Below are 19,014 nucleotides of genomic sequence, written 5' to 3'. Positions count from 1 at the left end.
ACTTTGATATATATCTGATTTACACACTTTCATAATTTGTAAATGATTTTTTTAATACTGCAGTATAAATAACAAGATTGAATTAAAATGAATCAACAAATAAAATAACGTTTATTATTACATTATTACAAAAAAAAAGCGAAAAATACCAATTTTATTTGTCAATGTATTCAGTAGTAACAAATCATCCGCTATATATAAATATATATAAATAAATAACAGCATAATATCGATGGTGATGCAGTTGAGGAAAAAATATTGAAGATTTATTTAAGATTGAAAGTAATGCCATAGAAAAATGCCAACACCAGATGACTAGTTATTATTCAGTAGTAAATTATCATAGAGCTTGATACAGCTCTATGGTCAAATTAAGTGGAAGCCAGGTGCATTTTAACCTCTAAAATAACAATATTCATGGAAAAACAAATATTACCGAGGAATTCAACATCCTTTACTTACATTCAACATGTATGTTACAAACGTGAAAAGTTGTCTTTTTTGCCAAATATTTATGAGTGAGAAAGATTTGTCACTGTTTATTTACACTACTAAACACCCCGCGAGACACATATGAACCGGCAATAAAGCTATTTTCCGCACCAAATATTTGTCTTCTCGAGTCAGAAACAACAATGCAAAGCTTGATAAATTTCACGATGTCTAGTCCTTGTTTTAAGGACGGAAGATTTAGAAGAAATGTCTGAAATTTTCATTAAAAAATGACAGCTGAGGAAAGGACGGCCCGCTTCAGAAAGTAAGACGGTAAAGCGTACAGGCATCCACAAGCTATATCAAAGGTTGCACCGGTGGAAAGCCAGTGGTCGCCAAACGTCATGGTCAGTACAAACACAAAAGCGTTTGCGACGTATTCGTCCAAAACCCTGAGTGAATAATCCTTATACTTCTCATTTATAAATCATTTGTTTTACATAGGTGGTCATTATATATACTTTTATAAAAAATGAACCGCGTATTCTGAACTTCTTAATGAATAGTAAAACCTTTCTAAACGATATATACTTTGTCATGCATTTACACTTAAAGGTTAATGCAATGTGCAGTTTGAAGGGAAAGTAAAATGAGCATAACTTTACATACCATAGACGAGAAAGCATATAGATAAATAAAGAAGTGTTTATGCATATCAGCAGAACAGTTCAACATAGATGAAGTAACTTATCATCAAATAGTTTACTAATTATTGAAATAACAAAAAGGTTTTGTAATTCAGCATAAAACATTTGTACAGTATAACTTGTCTAAACCGGATGTGAACGGGACCAGTCTATTTGTTCGGTTTATACAGGTGTCCGGTTTATAGAGGATAGAACCTTATCACAATATGTTCACATGAAAATCACCAGAATTTTTTTTATTACAGCACAAACATTTATTCTCACATATGTACATGGTAGAACACAGAATTCCATCCTACTGTTTTCTTGGTTTCTGAGGTGTATACATCTATGATCCATTTCTGTGTGCTACATTCAAATGAACTCTCAGAAGTATGTGAATGTTTTATTGTTAGAATTGACCGTGAAAAATATTAACAATTACATTGTACATGTAACAAAACCGTCGAATGAAAAGTGAAAAGTTGTCATTATCTAGCCCTTAGTATACCGGTACAGGTAAATCCCCTTAGGCCCCTCATGATCAGTCCTATGTTGTGAAAACATTGCTGCCGGTTTGCCCAAGTTAAATTTACAAAGAAAGGTATAGTAACATTACCTAGACAGTTCCGGTTTTCAGAGTAGACAGGTTCCGGATTATGCATGTTTTGGGTACTATAGTTTATTAAGAAATTTGCCGGGACCAAACAAATTAATCGGTATGGAAAAGTTTCCGGTTTATACAGGGTTCGGTTTAGACAAGTTATACTGTACATAAAAGCTAACAGCAATCCTTATGTTTATTGAACAGATATAAGAATATGTGATTATTGCAAGAACAATGGAATACAATAATAATAATTTTAAACAGTACATATTAATGTGTCAATTAAATTGGAACTTTTTCGGTGTCTTTGGTCTCTCACGGAAACAATTTCCTATAGGTGGCATGTGCGTATCCGGTAAATAGTTCTTAAATGCCATAAAAGTGTCCTGTCGGAAAAGCTGGTGCGGAGGGTCTTCCACATATGTGGGATCCGGAGAAAAGATGGTGCCCGGGGGGCCGGGCGGTTTTTCTGTAATAGGTTCTTCCATATCTTCATCTTCCATATCTTCATCTAACATCGGACTAACTTGAACCATTCCTGTGAAATGTATAGAAGATGATTTAATACGGTGTGAGAATAGTATACAGTTGTTTCATGCGATATCAGTCAACAGTCAAAACTGTTTTCCACGAGGTGTTAGGTCCAGAAATAAAGCACGATTCAGACAATTTTATAATATCATACGCAATTCTTTATCAGAAAACAAAACTGAGTCTGAAATACTAAATTAAAAATGTTTAGAATTCCATGGTAGCATAGACTCCATAGATGATTAACGTAAATAATGTACGATGGCTATATATGTGACTCAATTTCCTGTTAAATGATTTACAGCTGAATGTTAATAATTTAAGACCCAAGCTATTGATAGGATATCAAATATATTCAAGAAATAAATTCGGTAAAAAATTAAAACTTACTGCGTTTCACCCTTGTTTTAATACAGTATATAACAACAGTTAAGACCAATATAGCCACCAGCACAATAAGGACGGCTAATAAGATAGTTAGGATAGAGGATGAGGAGGAGGTTGTATCATCAATTTCCCCTGCGTCCTGTTAAAATGGAAACAAATGAAACGAAATCATTATAATTGTTATTTATTTAGTATAGCGAAACTAGGCTAAACCAATGATGACTGTCTAACACATGAGTGAGCATGCACATACACAATATTCACTGTATACTACAGACTAAAAACGTGTGAGCAGTCCTTGAATGATTACCTAAATAATAGAAAAATAAAATTTCACAAACTGTGGACCTGAAAAAATCGCATATCAATGTGAAATGAAAAGAATGATTGAGTTTTTATATTTTACATTTAAGATTTTATAGATATGTATAGACGTTGAACTTACCGATGGGAAACAATTGGTTGGCTCTGAGCCACTGATTAACAGGTATTTATTTAGAGTGGCCGTAGTTCCGTTGTAGCTGAAGGACAGGGTAGAACTGATATTGTTACAAAGCATTGTAAGAAAGTCGTCAAATGTGGTGTTGGTCCCTTTCAGTACAAATGACACAATCACGCTCCCTGTAAGTACCGACACAAACAAGTCGAAGAACATGAGAAACGAAAAATTTGCATAGGCTCTTCCTGTATCATAGTTTTGATTTAAGACATTGTAATGTATCACGCAACAGGAAAACTTATTTGTTTGATTGGTGTAGACCAAAGTTACTGATAGGATAAGTTGTTTTTTATGATAAATAATTACAATAACATATTAACACAATTTCAAAAATTTGTTGAAGCGGTTGATCATTACCAATGGCCCCAAATGCTCGACTTATCAGAAGTCATTATTTCATTACTTTAGCAACGGATACAAAAAAAAGGTCTTCTTTTCTAAAACTGGTTACAAGTTAATTGTATATAGAATTGGAATAAGAACATATTGAATGTGATGTCACACATCAGGTCAGACAGAATGACACAGCATTGATATATCTCACCTGGAGATGCTGTACAGTTACTCAAACTTATGGCCGAGCTCATCAGCATCATGCTGTTGCATGCAGCCTTGGCAAACTCCGTCGTCCCATAGACACTATAGTCTAGGTCGTACTTCACCGATCCCGTATTGTTTACGATAGTGGAATTTTTCAACAATATCCAGTCAACCGCATCGTCCTGCTCTTTAGTAAAGTTGTACTCAGCAGGACTTGAAAAGACTTCTACAACCAGTTTGAAAATCCCCGCTGTATCCAGTACTAAATCATCAAAGACGGCTAAGCCGGTGACAGAGTCAAATGTAACATTGGTCGTGCCAGAAAAGGTTGCAGAAAATTCGTAAGTGTTACTTATTCTTAATTCAGCCGTCCAAGTGTGGCCCTAAAATGTTTAGAAATAATACAAATATCAATCTATAGTAATGAAAATGATCCATTGCACTGTTTATGCCAACCAAATCACCATGTGTCGATGATGAAACATTTTTCATGTTCAGTTGTGTAATTACTCGTCTTTTGATTTGTAAAATAAAAAGACAAGTTTATAAGCATTATCAAACTAGTATGTATTCTCCTTGCAAAAGTGAAATGATTTGTATTGATTAGAACCTTTATTGTTGAATAAATCAAAAGAAACTTTCAAAACATGACTTTAATAAAATGTCTACTTCATTTCGGTCTCTGTCCATTACATGACACCTTCAAACATTATGTCCTCATTCAATAGAATGAAAAAAAACCATTTATTCAATAAATGATAGTTGCATATAATTATATTAAATCATCAAAACATAGTTCTGTATAATAGTTTAAATATAAATATGAATGATAAAATGGAACTGCAGTTAATCAAAGGAGAGAGGGATTCGTCATTAAAAACAGTTTTGTATGATTTTTGGTAGTAATGAGGCAATCTTGGTCATGTTATACATAACAATTCTCCAAAAGAAAATGCGCAAATAAACATTTTTCCGACCAACCACAAACAAGATAAATACAATGTACATACTGTAATTTTACAAAAAAATTCTCTTGAAAAATGTTGCGAAAAGCATGGTTGCGTTATTTTTTTTATATTGTTCATAAAATTATGATAATGATTACGAATATTAATCATTGAATTAACATTTTCAATATCTCAATATCCTTTTTTATCTAAAATTTAATTGCGCTTGAATAGTAGAGCCTACAATTTAACTCCGTCTCATAACAACAAAATCTTTCATTTGCAGGAAGAAAATGGATGACAGAATTTACGCTCTGACATTGCTACACCAGTTACCTTCATTTGATAGTACGTGTACCAACATACCTTCCAACCAACATCCTCGATAACAGCATCTGTGGCTGCATCCTTCAGATTGATAGTAACGTTAAACGCCTCACCGGTGTACTTTGGATTGGATACCGATACAATGGCAGCTGAAACATTCCGACTCAGAATTGTCAGATTCCCTGAAGCTAAGGTAAAATTGGTCCCTGTCGGTGAAGTGACTTCAAAATCAATAATGTAGGCTTCTCCGGTACAGGAAATTGATAAATCTGTAAAGTTTGCCCAGCCGTCTTCAAAGTTGACTGTCGTAGTTCCTGTCAGGGTTGGGGTGCAGCCGCTAGAGTTGCCCGCCCCTGATCTCAAAGTGGCGGTGATTTCCCATGGCATTGCAGATATTCCCAGAACTGACGCATGATCTCCCTAAAATATACATAGCAGAATTTACAAACTTCTGGAGAACATCTTGTTCTTAAAGGCATTAATGGTGATGCCGCTTAGATATGGTAATAAATTCTAGCGTTTATTAAAGTGATGCTTCACCACCATCATAAATGATACCAATCAGTTGAACAATAACTGATGTTAAATCGTGTATATGCGTGTCTAATTAACACAAAAATACATATAAAATAATTCGATTTGCTTTTGGTACAGTACTTCATTCCATATAGGGCACATTGCCATGAAATTTTTTTCGGGTCACAATTACTTGTTTTTAATAACTTCATCTTGAAGTAAAATAAGAAGCTCAAACTTTTAAATGATGGTGAAGGTATAAAGTAAGTAACTTTTGTAATTGAAGAAAAATACAAATTCGTCTGCTGTTTTTGATACAGAAAAATACCATTCGTCAGCGGTGGAACATCTTTATCTTATTGCACCAAATTTGATAAAATCTTGTTAACTTTTTTAGGTTGAATAGTTTACATTGGAGCAGTGATAGAAGCTTTTCCACGTACATTTTCATCAATGAAGTGAAGAACAGGCTGTTGTTGGAAGGGGTTCCCCTCAGTGTCCTCTATGATGGGTGTGTGGAATTGTAGACTGTCCAGCACCTTTAGGACCGTCGTCACGTTACCAGAATCCACGATAGTTTGCCATGTTGGATCAGTACTGGGCGGTAACACTTCGTCTACACTCAGGGTATTGACAGTTACATTCAAAATGTCACTGATCTGTCCTAACTGTAAATAAAAAATAAAAATGAAACCATGGTTAATTGACTTTATCTTTAATTGAAATAATGCCATTCCATTTCATTCTTTTATTTCACCCGAAAAAACAAATTGACCTTATGTTTAAATCGGGTAATTTTTCTTCTTTTTCTTTTATATTTTGCATTAAAATGAAACCCTGTATACCTTCACGCAATAAGGGAAAATAGACCAAACAATTTTGGATAGGATACCTGTCAACTGACACAAGTACGGTGTTATCTATGACTGAACAACGATAGATGATTCATTACCATTTTTGCAAATAGCACAAGTCATACACATAAATGTGGCTTAGTATGACTATCTGAAATGTGACAGATAAACACTTATCGGAAAAACCGTACTAAAGATACTTACTTGTAATGGAAGTGATCTACTCACCAGATATGCATTGACAAGTTTGTTGGCTAAATTCACAAGGTCTACCGCTTCCAATGTAAGAGATTCAGATGCACAAGTTGTAGTGTTGCAAGGATTGTCAGCGATCTGTACAACGTACGTCGTAGTGGCACCAGACCTCTTATGGCGGGTCGTTGATTCAGAGATGGCCTCTCTGACCTTTACCAGACCTTCACTCACCCCTACATATTGCGCCAATTGTTTTACAAGAACTGTTAATATCGGATCTTCAGAAGATAATGTTGGCAGGGAGAGATGAAGAAAAACAGCTTGTGATATCCTTATATCAATGGCCCCATCACCACAGACAATAACATGAAGTAGTTTAGTGCTTGACTCGTAGAAATTGGCTCCACAATCGTCACTCACTGTCGGGATGTATTTGTATTTGTTAGTGGCCGTATCCATATGAAACATAAATTCATCTTCGTCGTAGAAACTGTTCATGGGTGCTTTGTAATCGCCAGAGGCAAACACATCAATTCTGTTAGCTTTGGAATAGTGGATGGCAATTTTGACTTTGTGTGACGTTTCTGAATGAAGCATGGTGAGACGTAGCCATTGCGGAGGAGTGTTTGTGAAGAACAGCTTGTACGACAGGCCTGAAATAGACACATCATCATTATACTATAAGCACTTCTGACCTCATACTGTATGTTTAATATAAGAGAAAGACAAAAAAGTTACTTTATCAAATAATTTGTTTTAATTATATTATACATTTTTTAAATTTTGTTTTCAATGAAATTTAATTTCATTGCTTCTGCATCTGTATCGGGAAAAAAAGCAAGCAATATTCACCTGTAAAATAAAATTAAGATAATAAATTAAAGCAAATTACAATACACCAAAATGCACAAGACTTATCACTTACTATTTGCCACAACAACTGCAAATGTTGAAGTATATTTTTGACATGTGTTGCTAAAGCAGGTTCCCCCATCCTTTGGACCATTAATTAAGTCAAGGTAATTTATGGTGCCAGACTCTCCCAGGAAGGCAATTGGTGAGAGACTACGGGTCTCAGTGTCAGAGTCCATGCTCTCAATAATCACCATCTTGTACAGATACTGTGTACACAGATGGGCCTGCCATGATTTCATCAAAGTACAGCTTGGATCTCTAATGATACCTGATGAAGAAGATGATCAGATTTTTATGTACAACAGTATTACATGTAATAAGTGCATACAAAATATCAAAACGCAACAACAAACCAAGGAAATGAGCAGTATGATGATCAAACATGAATAAGTGAACATATTACAACAAAACGTACATACTGCTGCAACAACAGTTGACAAGCAATAATTAACAATGAAAACAAATTTGAAGAAATCAGCAACAACAATGAACGATTCTAAACTATAGCCGTTCTGTTTCTTCTCCTGCCCCTGATATATTCAGTAACACTATTACAGTAACAATACCAATTGTAATGAACTCCAATATATATCTATAAAAGAACAGCAAACCTGTTTCTGAAGCGATTTCCTTTGGGTCAAGAATATTGCCAGTGGAAGTGTCTAGAAGCATTTGTCTGGGTATGTTATAGGCACTGTATCCTTTGTCTGGCCCTTGGTCTGATATCCCCTCCGACATGGATAGAACGGTTCCACTTTGTCCCAGCATACTTCCATCCCTGTCATGTATTAGGACTTTCTTGTGGCCATCATGTTCCATGTGTACACTGTCGGGCATATTCATTTGCCTATAGTTCAAAATTATTTTTTTGCTAAAATGTAAGACGAATTTCTAAGAAACTTTTATTGTAAACATTAATCAAATAACTGGAATTTTGCAGTAAATCAAAACGCAAGGATCTAAATGCTTGAAACATTTTCCCGGATAATGTCACTACAATCAATATTAGAATATAGCCGGTTTGTATATTTACTCACATCACTAATAAGTCCAAAGTGCTAAATTAACAACTGTTTGGTGTCCTTAGAATCATAAACAGAAGTCAAAAAAGACGTGTGGTGTCCAGTTACCATCAGTGTCAAATCCTTGTATTATGAAACAGAATTATGGTTCCGTATCAAACTTCCCTCACGTCTCTTGTCATACTTCTTATTAAGATTATGCTCAGATCTGGTTTGAATAATTCTTCAAAATCAACTAGAACTTTCGCTAGAGTGGACAACTAAAACCCCCGCTGCACATATTTAGTACTTACCCTATTAATAGGGGACATAGCAGAACCCCAGTATATAGTTTACTCAACTCCCTTTCACGTCAGGTGACAAAGTTGTGTTTACAAACAGAAGGGCGGATGGACAGACGAACAACCCGATTCCAGTATACACCCCATTAACTTTTTAACTTTGTTTGGGGGGGAGGGGGGGAGGGGGGAAGGGGAGATTATATTTGTGATAAATGCAAAAACAAGTACATTTACTTACCCTATACCTGGATGGTGTAGGTAGAATAGGCGATCTTTATTGTTGCTATGTTCAGGAACTACATGGACCTTTTGTACAAACGTAGGGTGAATAAAATCAGAAGCATTAGGCCTTGTTGATATTGCTCGATCCTCAAAATTTTGACATTTGTGCAGATTGGCAAATGTCGTACCTGAAAAAATATTAGTATCACAGATCATTTTAATTACTTCAACAGATGAATTATTAATTGTACATGCATCTTACTGCTTTTTATTATCACCGTAACAATAGATAAAGTGTGGATTTTGAGAAACCTTAGGATTAAAGCCCAGGGGTTACCCCAACTCCATTGGATTGTTCTGGCATTCATTCAAATAAAGATTTGATTTCCAATTTTACCCAACCCATCTCATTTACTGCATATTATAGTATTTCTTTTATGGGATCATTCCTAATAAGGCTTACATGAAAACCTGATGAAATCAAACTGTTCCTGTGTTGATGTAAATATCATTTTCAATCATAGACTGTTATTATGGCCCTGTATATGGTGACTTAGTCTTTGACCAGGCAACCCCTGAAATTTGTCCAATGCATTTTGAATCTATATCAATGTGTGCAGTTTGGTTAAAACTCATTTAGAAATGAAACCGAGAGAGTGCATTTTTCGGACAAAGAGATGGACAGAAACACCACTGAAGATATCATGATTTTATTTGTAGCCATAATTATGACGTATAACATACCTCTAATTTCTGTCCGCCCACCGATAGAACTATAAGTTGTTGTATCAAGTAGAGGTCGGCCTGGACCCTCGTTGTGAGATCTTGTGAAGGATCCAATGGTCACACCGACAAATCCGCTTTTTTCTATCCTGAATGAACGCCCAACACTTCTACTTAGTTTGTAGCTGTTGTCTGTCGTGTTGATCCTGTCCTTGTCACAGTCGAAATTATGTGATCGTAACACTACCAGACTGTTGTTGACCATCATATATTTGTCAACATGTGTATGTGATGAGGCAACAGAAGAATGGATGGAACTCCAGATTCCAACCCCATTGTCCAGTACTGTTACACCATCAAACTCCACACTGGCAGCACTGCAATGATATTATCTTAATTCATTATCCTATTACAATGCATCTTCACTTTGTCTCCTTACATTACTTGTTATTTCCCAGAATAAATCGCTTATTTTTTGTTCAATAACTGCTACCGCGTAACTTGCCTAAACCAGATATCAACGGTACCGTGCAAGAACAACATATTTAGCTGGTATGTAGCCATGTTTCTGGGTTACTTGTATACAGGTTTTAATCAATATAAATGAAAATTGAAAATGTCATAAAACTTTTGCAACAGTACGGTGACTGGGATCCAGAGTTAGACAAGAGCCAGATTTATTCTACATAAGGATTCAACAGTCTTTGAATGGGAAATTTCAATTTCTTATAACTTCAGTCATACAGCCGTAATTTGTATGTATTTGATAGGCAATCAATATCATGAAATATATTTATATTCACAACTTTCATTGTCATCTCCGTTGATATTTGACCAAAGATAGAAAATATGTTGACATTTGCAAAATCAGAATACTTTAACAATTTTCGTGAAAATGATATAGAGCTTACCTTTCCAGTTTTTGATGTGATTCAAGACTTAATATTTAAAAGAAATCACTTGGCCCCAAGGTCAATTTTCCAGTTGGCATTTAACACTATCTACCGTATTTTTCGAAGTACAAGTCGTGACTTTTTGCCTGAAATTCGGGAGTGTGACCTATACACCAGTGCGACTTATACAAAAGCATTCCGTGTATACATTTATACATTTGAGCTTACCCAGTGTAGAAAAAGCCAAAGTCCCAGTTTTTGTAGGACGTGACTCCTGTGTATCTAACACAGTCGACGCCAATAGGCTGTCCTTCATTCATAGGGAAAAGCCCCACACCGATCAGACACGTGTGGACAACATTGTCTCTCCATGTGACAGCTGTACTGTTGCAAGGATGTGGGAATGCATTTAGGCAGGTTCGCTGAGAAGACGAAATATGATTTCCGACCATGACTACGTCAACTTCTGTAAAACTCTCGATGGATCCAGTATAGTCTGAGAATTTTGTGTCATAATGGTCTCCATACGTTCCCTTCCACAACATCAAACTGACAAGGTTGTGGTACAGCATGGTATTGGGGGATCGTGTTTGTATAGCTGAAAGAATTAGATAAGATTCATATCATTACAATATTTCCATTGGTTATTCAATCTATGATTTCTCTAAAAGCTGTTGTATTATAACTAGACATGTATCCCTAACATGACTTCAGACATTGACTCCAAGAGACCGACATGACTTTTCAGGAGCTTAAATATATTTTTTCACTATTGTGTAACTTTGCCATTTCATGAAAATCATTAAATGCATAGGAGTGATAGATACCACATCAAGAAGAAAACATGTTACTACCTTTGGCGCAATATAGACCTCTGTAGAACTGATGACATTTGCAAGTTTTGCATTTTGACAGTATCAAAGTCGTACTCCAAGTCAGTGTGTCTTGCGATGTTAGAAATGTCTATATATAGTTTACAGAATAGGACCATACTTAGGTCAATTAAAACCACTTGAAAAAGTTTGGTGATATTTTTGGCACCAAAGTGAGAAATTTTCCCAAAATCAATACAACCCCCACTTGATCAGGATGTTACCAATGCAATTTGAGTGCTAGAATGCGTAAGTGCTAGAATGCTTAGTTTCAGAGAAGTTGTTTATTGGAAATAACAAAATCACGCCTTTTGACCATTTGGACTATTAAATATTTATTGTCCTGGCAGTAGGGAGACATGACACTTTGTTTACCCAAGGCATGTCATATTTCCCGAGAGCATATCCCAAGGTAAATACGATTTGAGAATATTACTAATTTCCTTGGTCAAAGGCAGCGTCGTCTGCCATCCATTTTGTTTGTTATCGGAATACCTCGGAGAGTTCCGTTACACGAACGACAACTCTTGCTAAACGTACGAGGGGCTCCACATTGGGGAAACATGATTTTTGAACATGACGTTCAACGGGATTCACGATGTTTTGTCGCCCGCACATGTGACGTCTCTCGACCAATCAGCGACTGTGACTCAACAGTGAGGTAAAATAAAATATTTTGTCGCCCTCACACATGACGTCTCTTGACCAATCAGTTACTGTGATTCATCAATGAGGTTTAACAATATAATAACAACCAAAACGTTACCTGCTCCAACTGTGTGATACACTATGTTGTATTCCAATAGAAAGTCTGGCGCTCCAAAAATCCCCACTGCAGTATTAAATCCATCGTGGAACACACAGTGCCTGAGGGAGCTGGGCGATGATGGCACCCTGGCTGACCCTGTGTCTTTGTATACAATGGAGAACCGAGGGTCATTAGGGGAAGTCCAGCCTTCTTGACCAGTGTGGTAAAACTCTGTGTTCTGAAGTCGAGCATAACCTGCAGGGACCCAATAATAGAGTTTGTATGAGAAGTTTACACCCATGACAATACAACCTTCGTAAGCAAAATTGTAAACTTTGAAATTTTCTTGAGAGACAAACCCTGCAATAATGCACAGATGGCATTATCTCAAATGAACTGTTTTATACTTCATTTTGTACCTAATGCAGTATTTGTGAGCGAATGGATTCCAGATTTAAATAATTTTCAAAAAGATTTTCCCATGATGGAAAAATTAAATAGTTTAAGAAAATTATATCTTTTACAAAATGGTCAATGAAGAAAATTTCATGATTATGTTAATAATGGTGTAGAACAATAAAATATAATAATGACGGAATAGTTACGTAAAGCTATCTGACTGAGATTAATTTTCTATCTGTAATTCATCAAACAAGAAAAAATAATTTGATAAGCCAAAAGAAAATGTCAATTATTGATATGTATCAGGACTTAATAGTTTGTATGTACCTACCTTGCCAAACCTCTCCAGTATCTCTTTCTTCCCAGGTTCCCACGACAACCCTTGCTCCAAACGCCTCCTTCATCATACCATCATAATCCTCTCCAACAATCTTTATATTTCGTGTAAGATCGCCAATTTCTGCTGCGATGGAGTAGGATGTTCCATTAAAATTCTCAGACCCAACTATAAGAGAAAAGACAATAATAGCAAAAACCCATTCACCCCTGTAGTTACTTTTGAGATCTTCTAATTCAAAGGATGGAACAGTCCACTATGAATTTTCAGGAATGAGTGAGTTAAAGCAAAAATAATAGAGAGCTAAGGAGACCATAGATTTGATACACTTACGAATAGTGTGATGAAAGATAAAGTACCAGGTATCCTAGCTGAAAGTAAAATTGAACAGCAACCTATTAATTCTTAAGTTTGGTGCTATGGTAATATCCACTGCTGAAACAGTATAGGTAACTACAAAAACATTAAATTGAAAAATTACTGAAAATGCCATGAAAAGGTTGTAAAACGTATAAACTTGAATTTGGATGTATAATCAATCAAATTTGCTATTTTCTAACTTATGACCAGGTATAACACATCCATGCCATCCACGGATTCATGTACAATGCTATAATTAATATATAATTAACATATTTACCTGTATGACTGTAAGCAAGTGCCGAGTTCAGTTCAATGACTGTTGTAGACCCATCATTTATGACAGATTTTATTCGTCGTTTCTCTGCCTCTTTGGGATTGTAACCTGTAGCCGTGATCAAGATTTCATCATTCATTTTCCAGTCTGTTACTCTTGTAACCAAAGTTACAGATGTATCCCCAGCCATGGCTGATTTGCCTAAAGTAGTCCACGGAATTTTGGGTCCAGTGCCATTTAAGGTCAACCCTCCAAACGAAGCTAAAGTTGAACAAAAGGTAACAATCAGAACATGTATGTTTTTGAAACAATGTTTTTCATAAAATGGAATATTGAAAAGCAATCTGAGCATTAAATATTCATTGAAATTGAACTGCCAACATCAGAATAACCCAACACTATCGTTATTGTTCCTTTTGCTTTGTTTTCTATTACAAAGCTACATTTAACTTAGTCACCCCTAAAGACACATTTAGACTCTTCATAGTCAAAGACAAGACCAGTCCATTATGAAATGTTAGGGGTTAAACAGTGTTAACATAGCTTAAATTCGGTATAGCATCATATGTATAAACTGAGAGGGACTGATAAATTACAGTTATGAATAAAATAGGTCTCTGAGTATAATAAACTTATATTAAAGGAGGTTCAACTGTATATTTATTATTTTAATACAAACAAACCTAAAACTTTGGCACCAATAGGAATATCCACACCACTCTGACTGTGAACTGTAAAATCTTGCGTCCTACGACTGCCAAGTAACACAATGTTTGCTGTACCAACAAAGGGTTCTTCACATCCAATTATAAGCTGACCGCCGATTATTACAATATAGGTCGCCTTGATGATGACTTCCACATCAGCCCTGTTTTGAACTTTTAATGCTCCTCTGATAATTAGCTTGTTTAATTGTGCTGTAGATGTTGTCCCCATGGTAACCCAAACACCTAGAAAACAAAATCATCAATGTTTCCTTGTGCTTAAATTTATACGAGTGCATGACAAGAAACATAACCTATCACCTGATCTTCTTAAATGTGGACTACAATATAAACAACCCCAAATAAGGAAAAAATGAAGCACAAAATAATATTAAAAGTAAACAAACCAGCTTTAATTTCAACGTCAGTGCCATCCTGACATTTCTGGTCGAGACTGTTACAGAACTGTTCCCAGGTCTTCAGTACTTGTGTAGTGTCAGGAACACAGCTGGGAGGTATTTCTTTCTTGTCCGGTAAAACACAGCCATCATATCTACACTTGAACATGTTCACATTGATTGGGCGGTCGTCGGTGTACGCGATGGAGGAGAATTTGGTCTTTTCCGCAGGCTTGTCATGCAAAGATGAAACTACAAACAAAGTAAAGTTATAGGTGTCATGATACAGGTAATATTTATTTTCGTCAAGATTCATTTTTAAGGAGCAGTAGGTGAAGGGAACCTAGCTGGTAAAAGGAAAATTTAGAATTATAGAGAAATGTGTTGATTAATAATGTAAATCTAACATTAAAGATGCCCTGCCGCCAACAGAGCATAAATGATACACATAATTTGAACAATAAATGATGTTTAATCTTGTATACATACATGTAATTAACACAAAAAACAAAAATACATATGAAATCATTTATTTGCTTTTGGTACATGTATATGCGCAATCAGGACTTCATTCCGCAAAGGACATAGGGCTAGTGCTGTGTATTTTTTTTGCAGGACGCAATTGATAATTTTTTAATATTTTATCTCCAATTAAAATAACTTTTTAAATAATGGTAATGGTGTAAGGTAAATAAATTTAATTTGTAACTGAAGAAAAATACTCATGCCAGACTCATGCTTTCGATACAGAAAAAATACCATTCGTCGGTGGAGGAGCATCTTTAAAGGATACCATTTTGATGGTCTTTGTTTTTGCAATGTCCCAATAACATGAAAGCCTGCAGGGTAATTTAAGGCGTGCCAGATTTAGGTAGAGGAAAGCCAGAGAACCAACAGAAAAACCACCCACCTACGGTCATTACTTGGCAACAGCCTCGCATGAGATTGAAATTTGTGATCCAGAGGTGGAGTGTCTGTAGTAATATGATGGCACATCTTAACCACTTGGCCACCGCAATCCAAATTTTTTTAACGAATATTACAAGATGTTCTAACTTTAGTACATAAATACAAAAATATGCAATCATACTTTCCAATCTGAATCCTAGAAATTAAACGATTTAAACAAAGGGAGCAGACATGATACTTCCCAGTTTCATGTGGAATCATGCTTACATGCTATTCCGTCTTTGAATATTACAGAGTTAGCTCCCTTGCGGGTAGGTATCGATTGTTACGTCATTATTTTGTGAGCGTAATTCACGTCGTTTTCTGCGAAACGTATAACGTTACACTCGCAAACATATGACGTCACAATCAATACCTACCTGCAAGTGCAGATAACTCTGTAGTATGCAAATTCGGAATATTCAATGCAGTATCAGCTAAATGTCAATCACCTATATAACAAAGCACGTTGGTGTCCTCGTTGTAGTGCCAAGCGCCATCTTTATCTGTTGATGTCAAGGCAGACGGAGATTCCTTCCTCTCAGTTTCTCCATTATACATAAACATGTCTGGCTTAGACTTCACAGAGTGGCAGAGTATCAGGTAGTTCACAGTATCATCAGAACCCTGTAAAGTCAGTCAATCAATAAGCATTATACCAAACAAATGAAACCATTCCAATATCATCTCAGGAAGCATTTGTTTTAAGTCACATCCATACATGATTAGAAGTTTTAAATATTGTTCATGTTTAAAATATATCATTGCATTTGTATAACAGTGGAATTATATCTAACAGGTGCTGTTTTCGCTCTATCATGTAGGGAATATGAAGATGGAGGGTAAATTTTTGTCGACATCTTGACAACAGTACAGAAAGAATTAAAAGAATTGAGCAATCTTCATCACTGGCAACAAATGTACCGGTAGTTTAATAGATATAAGAATATCAAGAATTCTGGGTTTCCCAATAAATTCTGTCTTCTTTCAACCCATGCATAAATGAATAATTGAAAGAGTATGGTGAGAACACTTTTTGTACAGCTGCATGTGCAAATTATCTAAAATACTACAAAATACAATAATTGCTTGACTTACCTGATTGAAGTCAGAGATAATTCCTGAATAACTGATATTGTTCACATGCACATCGAGTTCCAAAAGAATACCATTGGAGTTTTCCATTACAGTCATGGCCCATCTTGGTCTCTCTGAGAGACTTCCGGAAGAGTAGTGAGCAAAAGAAGAACCACCAAGGTAGGTGGCTCGAAGTGGATTCTCCCTATCTATGGGCGGACTTACACCAAGTACCAGACGATGAAATTTTGTCTCAGAAGGGCAGAGACAAACTTCCGTAGAACCGTGGTTGAATTGGTCCTGGGTCGAAAAGTCCTTGGTACAAACGCTGAAACATTATTTACTTTTAATTATTCAGTATATATTAAAATGCAGTAAACTTTTTTTATTAAGTAAAAAGAAGAAGAAGCAGAATTTTATTTCCACCATAATGAAGATATATACGTGTATAGGCTGGGCAAGAGTGTTCTGCAAAATATTTCTTTTTAAACAGAACTTCACGCTACTACAAAATGGTGGTAATACTGTAAATTGCCTGAAATACATCACCATAAAATACAATTGTAATTGCCTTACCTAAGGAACGGTGGACTACAAACAATTAACTTTGATGCATCATAGCTCTCAGTCAGACTTCCATCCTCCTCAATGACTCCAGAATATTCAGACAGGAATTTAACACGCTGGGCGGTATTGATAAAGGCAACCTGTGTGACTTTATAGCTAAAGCCGACGTCACATGCATCGTCTACAGCAGTAAATGTAATGGCACTGGAACCAAGAGTGTCATAATTTACAAATGTTATGCCATCAATCGCTCCAACTTTGCCGTAAGGTAAGACAACTCCGTAACATGTAACTGCAGCTGACCCATCACCGGCGTCCCATCCGTGATGCAAAGGAAGCCTGGAATCATATCCAACAAACACTCCGTTTTGTATACAGCTATTGTGATTGGATAAAGTCCCTTGAATATCAGGAATGGTTTTGATTTCTAATGCTGCTAAATCATTATGCAATGAAAACAAATTTCTAAGGCTGACTTCCTGAGCATAACTTATTTCAACGGCTTTTTCACACAAATATGTTGTAAAATTATCAAAAAGATCTGTTGCAGGCGCTCCACCAAAAGTGATCCTCTCATGATCTTCCGTAAAATCCTGTGTTACCCAAAGACCATAGCGTCCTAAAGAGTGAGCAGTGTTGCTATAGAATTGTCTTCCCGATACAGTCTGTGGTCTTAGATCCAGTTCAATATTGGTAGGTTTATCATGATCGAACTTGTACCAAAATCCAAAGTCGGTGCCTCCTACAGCTGTGTTGTACTTTAAAATATTGTTGGGATTTGCAATTGCAAAAGATGCTGCTGCAATATCATCCTTCAGCAGACGAGGCGAACCCCTGACGAATACTGCCAAATTGTTTTGTATAACATTTCCAATCCCTAGGCCTTCTTCAATAACGATTCCTCCACCCATCACATCAAACAAAATATTATTCTCTACAAGTAAATTGCTAGTGTCTCTGATATTTAATGCTCGATTAAATGTACTGTGAATCGCAGACCCTTGGATGTAAGACTTTGACATATCTCCGTTCGTATGGAAGTGAATTGGATGTCGTCCACGGTGGAAGGCTTGTCCCGCGTACGTGATTTCCGTATTGTTTATGCGTACCAAGGCTTGCTCTCTGCTAGGTTCTGGTGTATGGACCATGATTTGTGCACCAAAGTCATCTGATGAAATCTCAGCTCCAAATCGTCTACTGAAGCAGGACTGTGTCACAAACTCATCTGTGATTAAAAGGCAAAGTAGATGTTGTAATAAGACAACTCTACTCTTAGAAATAATCTCAAATTCATTTTACGTTTCATTATTACAATGTTAATAAAATTAAATATTCGATATAAGGAAATGTATTAAAGACTATGTTAGAATTATTTCTTTTTATTAAATAATACCTGATTTGTCTAAAAGTGCATAACCAACCATTTTAACTTGGCAATACACAGTACTTACTTCTGAATGTTAACTTGCTATGATATAGCCAGTCAAAGGGATGTTTTCAGGATTTTAAGGTAAAACATGATACTCCAGAGCTTCTGGTTAACCATTAGATTTGCAAGTTGTGTTCTCAATGGGTTATTGGCAATAGCTCTTCAGCAATATGGGGTTCAAATATCCAACAGCTATACCCCATTTGGTCAAAGGAACGTAATTGCTAAGATGACAGGCGCCCCATATATGCAAAGCTTTTAATAAATTCTGTAAATTCAATTTACATTGTTTGTTATTTGCTGTGTAAATATACAATG

At 35.9% G+C, this 19,014-nt stretch overlaps 1 protein-coding gene across 1 annotated transcript in view; it reads right to left on the bottom strand.

Annotated features, from left to right (window-relative positions):
* Positions 1 to 94: 94 nt before the first annotated feature.
* LOC138319475 (fibrocystin-L-like) overlaps positions 95 to 19,014 on the bottom strand; it is a 68,722-nt gene continuing 49,802 nt past the window's right edge. The window contains exons 45-64 of the mRNA XM_069262630.1: positions 17,277 to 18,492; positions 16,722 to 17,028; positions 16,076 to 16,250; positions 14,685 to 14,927; positions 14,257 to 14,523; positions 13,577 to 13,834; positions 12,931 to 13,104; positions 12,216 to 12,452; positions 10,806 to 11,175; positions 9,706 to 10,061; positions 8,978 to 9,149; positions 8,048 to 8,283; positions 7,447 to 7,704; positions 6,555 to 7,174; positions 5,916 to 6,140; positions 4,996 to 5,376; positions 3,687 to 4,065; positions 3,089 to 3,264; positions 2,647 to 2,782; positions 95 to 2,263 (exon numbers count right to left, since the gene is read on the bottom strand). Of these exons, the coding sequence (XP_069118731.1) occupies positions 2,004 to 2,263; positions 2,647 to 2,782; positions 3,089 to 3,264; positions 3,687 to 4,065; positions 4,996 to 5,376; positions 5,916 to 6,140; positions 6,555 to 7,174; positions 7,447 to 7,704; positions 8,048 to 8,283; positions 8,978 to 9,149; positions 9,706 to 10,061; positions 10,806 to 11,175; positions 12,216 to 12,452; positions 12,931 to 13,104; positions 13,577 to 13,834; positions 14,257 to 14,523; positions 14,685 to 14,927; positions 16,076 to 16,250; positions 16,722 to 17,028; positions 17,277 to 18,492 (6,446 nt within the window). The 3' untranslated portion in view covers positions 95 to 2,003. The remainder of the gene's footprint in view (positions 2,264 to 2,646; positions 2,783 to 3,088; positions 3,265 to 3,686; positions 4,066 to 4,995; positions 5,377 to 5,915; positions 6,141 to 6,554; positions 7,175 to 7,446; positions 7,705 to 8,047; positions 8,284 to 8,977; positions 9,150 to 9,705; positions 10,062 to 10,805; positions 11,176 to 12,215; positions 12,453 to 12,930; positions 13,105 to 13,576; positions 13,835 to 14,256; positions 14,524 to 14,684; positions 14,928 to 16,075; positions 16,251 to 16,721; positions 17,029 to 17,276; positions 18,493 to 19,014) is intronic.

Source organism: Argopecten irradians, chromosome 3 (genome assembly GCF_041381155.1).
Source record: "Argopecten irradians isolate NY chromosome 3, Ai_NY, whole genome shotgun sequence".
NCBI classification, from domain to species: domain Eukaryota; kingdom Metazoa; phylum Mollusca; class Bivalvia; order Pectinida; family Pectinidae; genus Argopecten; species Argopecten irradians.
The sequence above is the reverse complement of the archived record's forward strand: the minus strand, read 5'-3'. Positions and strand labels throughout refer to the sequence as shown.